Source organism: Agrilus planipennis, unplaced genomic scaffold (genome assembly GCF_000699045.2).
Source record: "Agrilus planipennis isolate EAB-ADULT unplaced genomic scaffold, Apla_2.0 scaffold197, whole genome shotgun sequence".
Taxonomy (NCBI): Eukaryota; Metazoa; Arthropoda; class Insecta; order Coleoptera; family Buprestidae; genus Agrilus; species Agrilus planipennis.
The window spans coordinates 1,909-5,994 of record NW_020438945.1 but is presented as its reverse complement, the minus strand read 5'-3'; the positions used below and the strand labels follow the sequence as shown (position 1 = coordinate 5,994).

Sequence of the window (4,086 nt, the reverse complement as noted above, 5' to 3'; positions counted from 1 at the left end):
TGAATTCATTTGGAATTAAGATAAAGATTACTAAGAAAGCCCTTCAACAATAACAGCATAATTTTCTAATATGGGAAATATTTTCATTACTATTGAAAATATTGTTTTTTTCAAATAGTAGCTCTTATTTATTTAATTAATTATCATGCTTTCTGTACTTGAATTAAAGAAAACAGTAAGGTATAACAATTGTTAGTTACTAATGACTAAGAAGAGTAATAAGTACTTGTTTTTTATTTAGATTTATTTCAAATCGTTGTGCTTTGTGAGTTAGTAGCATTTTTAGTCATGTTAATAATTAGTTATTTTGTTACGTTTTAGTATCTCGCTTTGGGCCCTGCTATTGGTGCCTTATAAGTTGTATAGGTTTTATTCAATTAATAAATTGTATTCAATTATGCCCCGAGTGAAAATATTATAATACAACAGCATAAAATTGCTATTTAATAGCACTTACTCTTCATATTCACAATTTAGATAAGCATGTTTCTCATGCGAACATTTCACAGCAAATGGCCAATGGTCTTTCCTACAAGCTTTATATGCAATCCCTAAATGTGCACAATAATCACGTTTATTAAGTGGTACTTTAGCAGAGATCAGTTCTTCTTTAGTTGCCTTTGAAACTAAAACATGAATCGTTTCTCTTATTTTTACGAAATAAAAATATTACATAAATAACCTCTTTCGACACGACCATTAGGAAATCCAAAATTTGGATCGTAACTAGGCTCATCTAAAGGACTAGGTGTAATATCGGGGTGCATATATAAGTTATAGGCATTCTCGAAGATATGTCCAAAGGAATTACCCATTGTAAAATTTGTTAACTCAAAGTATCAACTTTAAAACTAAAACTTGACTGAAACAATCAAAGCAATACTTCGTCAAACACAAATTGATCCACTGTTGATAGACAAATATTTTTTGACATTTGAACCGATTTGAACTTCTCAGCTATTCAGCCAATTAGAAATTCCCCTCTTTTGTTTTTCCAAAATGAGCTTTACCAAAGAAAACAATTGATTAAATACTTGACATTTGCCAACTAATTTTCAAAGAGTCGTAAAAACCAAACAACAATTATGATTTTCATAAAATAGCATATTTTTATACGATCAGTAAAGTGGAGTTGTGTGAATATGGCAACGGATATAAATCGTTTAGAACGCTACGAACGCTACTTTCTGTGGTTAAAGAAGGTGAGAATGGTGAGAATGCATAACATCATTATTACTGCCATAGATAATATTACTGCATATTGTACTTGAATAGAGATTACGATATTTCCTTTAACGTTTATCTATTGTCCACAGTATAAATAAACGTTGTAGTCAGTTGTAGTGTACCTATAGTATTCCCTTCAATGTGTATATATTGTCCACAGCATAAATTTAAAAAAAGCGTTGATAATGCCCACGTATTAAGTGGGCGAAACACGTGTCTGCTCAAAAAGTTTTATGGGTAATTAGGGGTGAGTCTTCTTTTTAATTAACTGTTTATAATACTTTAATATTGTATTAGGCATGTTTTTTAGTAAAGAGGCTAAATTAATCAAGTCTGAATACTCTCTCATAATATTTTATTTTACAACAGCATAAAAACTTGGGATCACATGTGATGAAATTTTAGTTTCTCTTTCTCTGTGCAAAGTAGCAGTACCAACAGTCCTGAGGAAAGAGTGAAGGTGCCTTTTGTCATTGGGAATGGAGACACTGTGTTATTGTTAAAGGAAAAATTTATGACATAAATTGGTAAGTAACATTTAAGAATAGTAGATGAGGTCCTACAAACCTCAATTTCTTAGAGATTTGTAACTTATTTTTAAAAGACAGATTTTAAACGTTTCGGAAATGTCAAAAGCAAAACAGCAGAATTAATGTGAAAATCCAGCAGTGTGAATCTTAGCATAATACATTTTAATTTGTTTTTTTGTAAAGTAATATAAATGACGTATATGTGACTAATTTGAGAGTGAAAAGAAGAGTCATAGGGATTAAATATCGTAGCAGCTGTTTATTTCCTTATGAATAAATGGTATTATCTGACAGAAATAGCTCGGCCCCTGCAATATGTAAATAATGTAATGTAAGCAATGGTCCATTAACACAATTGATATAATATTGTAGTGTGGATGGTTAGTTTGGTCATCGTGGTTTTGTGAAAACCACCATTATTATCAGAGAACAACTTTAAATCCGAAACTTCAACGATAGTTATAATTAACAATGATTTTCACCTAATTTTAGAGAGTAAAATACTTTCAAAAGTTATTAAAAAAACAAAATGCAAAATAGGTGAAACTACTACACGTAAAGTGCATTATTAGTTTTCCTGTAAATATTACAGATACAATTAAGACATCCTGAAGTGAGTTTACTTATACAATACAGGTCCGATTTGAAAACCAGCACACATACCCAGCGATAAACTGCATCTCTTTCCTTCGAATACCCTTTCATTGTATCTTACCCCGTTCAAATATCGTAGCAGATTTTTATTTCGCTTATTAATGAATGATACATTGTATATATTATTTTAGCAGTCACCTTTAAAATGTTATTGATTAAAAGTATTTAATAATTTTTGTATCCTTTTCTACAGATCGGCTAACAAATAAGAGAGATTGGGATGTTATTTTGGCCCTGCCCTAGTGACAACGACATGGGATTTCAGATACTTTCTCTATTTGGTTTGCATTTCACATGTAAACCATGAAACGCTACAGTCTACAGCTATCTCAGGTAATAATACCTAATTGAATTAATATTAATTACACTTTATTAATCTGGTGTCAATATGGTTAACAAAAGAAGTGGTAGAACATAATGCATAGGATGATGAGCATATGTTACTTCTTATCGAAATTTTGTGTAAAAAGGCTCGGTTGGGGTTTATAGCTCCACTACGTTTTGCTGATTTTGCCCCAAAAATTCAAAGAGAACGTAGGTTTGTATTTCCTTTCTACAATTTAATTTATTAATATTTAAACTCTGGTTTTGAAAGCCGAGTGTTTAATAACTAAACAAATTCAGTAGTGCTACTGCAGCCTGATGCTCAGAATACTCTGTAGTGAAGTGGGTTGCCTGTATCAAGGACGAACCTTCCAGCAGTATTTAATTTTAAATTCCAAGCATTCTGGGGTAATGTTACAGTGCGGGTCGCAACTTGTGTAAGCAACTAAATATTTGGATTTTAATAAAATAATATAATTTTATTTGGAACATAAGCAGTCTATGAACATAATTGTGATTTTACAACACTTAACACTATTAATCTAATTGAATATTTTTCACTTTCTTTTGTATATTTCTCCAATGTGGGCATTTTTACCTTGTGTTCTGTACATTACAATTATTTATACGATATTTTTGATATAGATAGTTGCTTATAGTTGAAAATGCAGAAAAAAAACTGATAACTCTATTTGGAAAAATTATGATAAGAGTATAAAACTATAACAAAGTAATAATAGTCAAACAGATACCTCTTAATCAAAAATAGAGATTGATTAAGAACAAAAGTAATGTATCCATATTTTTGCCATAATTTCGATGCTTTAAAAAAATCGTTACATGCACCAATAAGTGCTCTTTCCAGAGATTCGAACAGTCTATGTTCAGGCCTTTTAAATTTACGATCTAGGGCCCTGCAAATTTTAGTAAATCGAACAAAATATTACATTTTCGCTGAATTTTAGGCACACTTAAGAACATTATTTCGAAGCTTTAAAAAAGTCGTTGCATATACCAGTGTATGCCCTTTCCCGCGGTTTAGGTAGGTCGTACACAGGTCTATACATTTACACGCTACGGTCCTGCGAGCTATTATCTAATTGCATGCACAAATATGTGCTCTTTCCACCGGTTTGAATAGGTTATACCCAGATTTTTACATTTACGAACTACGGCCCTGCAAACTATCGTCTAATTCTGGTAAATCGAACAAAATGGACATCTTCCCTGGACTTTAGGCACACTTGAGAACAGTAATTTGAAGCTTTCAAAAAGCCGTTGCATGCACCAATATGTGCTCTTTCTACCGGTTTGAGTAGGTTATACCCAGATCTTTACATTTACGAACTAC

General features: G+C 31.5%; 1 protein-coding gene across 1 annotated transcript; it reads right to left on the bottom strand.

Moving 5' to 3' along the window:
- Nucleotides 1-427: 427 nt before the first annotated feature.
- LOC112904519 (NADH dehydrogenase [ubiquinone] 1 beta subcomplex subunit 7-like) lies at nucleotides 428-930 on the bottom strand. Its single transcript, XM_025974668.1, has 2 exons — nucleotides 683-930; nucleotides 428-626 (listed from the first exon to the last, which is right to left on the bottom strand). The coding sequence occupies exons 1-2, from the start codon at nucleotides 813-815 to the stop codon at nucleotides 454-456; spliced, it is 306 nt and encodes a 101-aa protein (XP_025830453.1). The 5' UTR covers nucleotides 816-930; the 3' UTR covers nucleotides 428-453.
- Nucleotides 931-4,086: the final 3,156 nt, after the last annotated feature.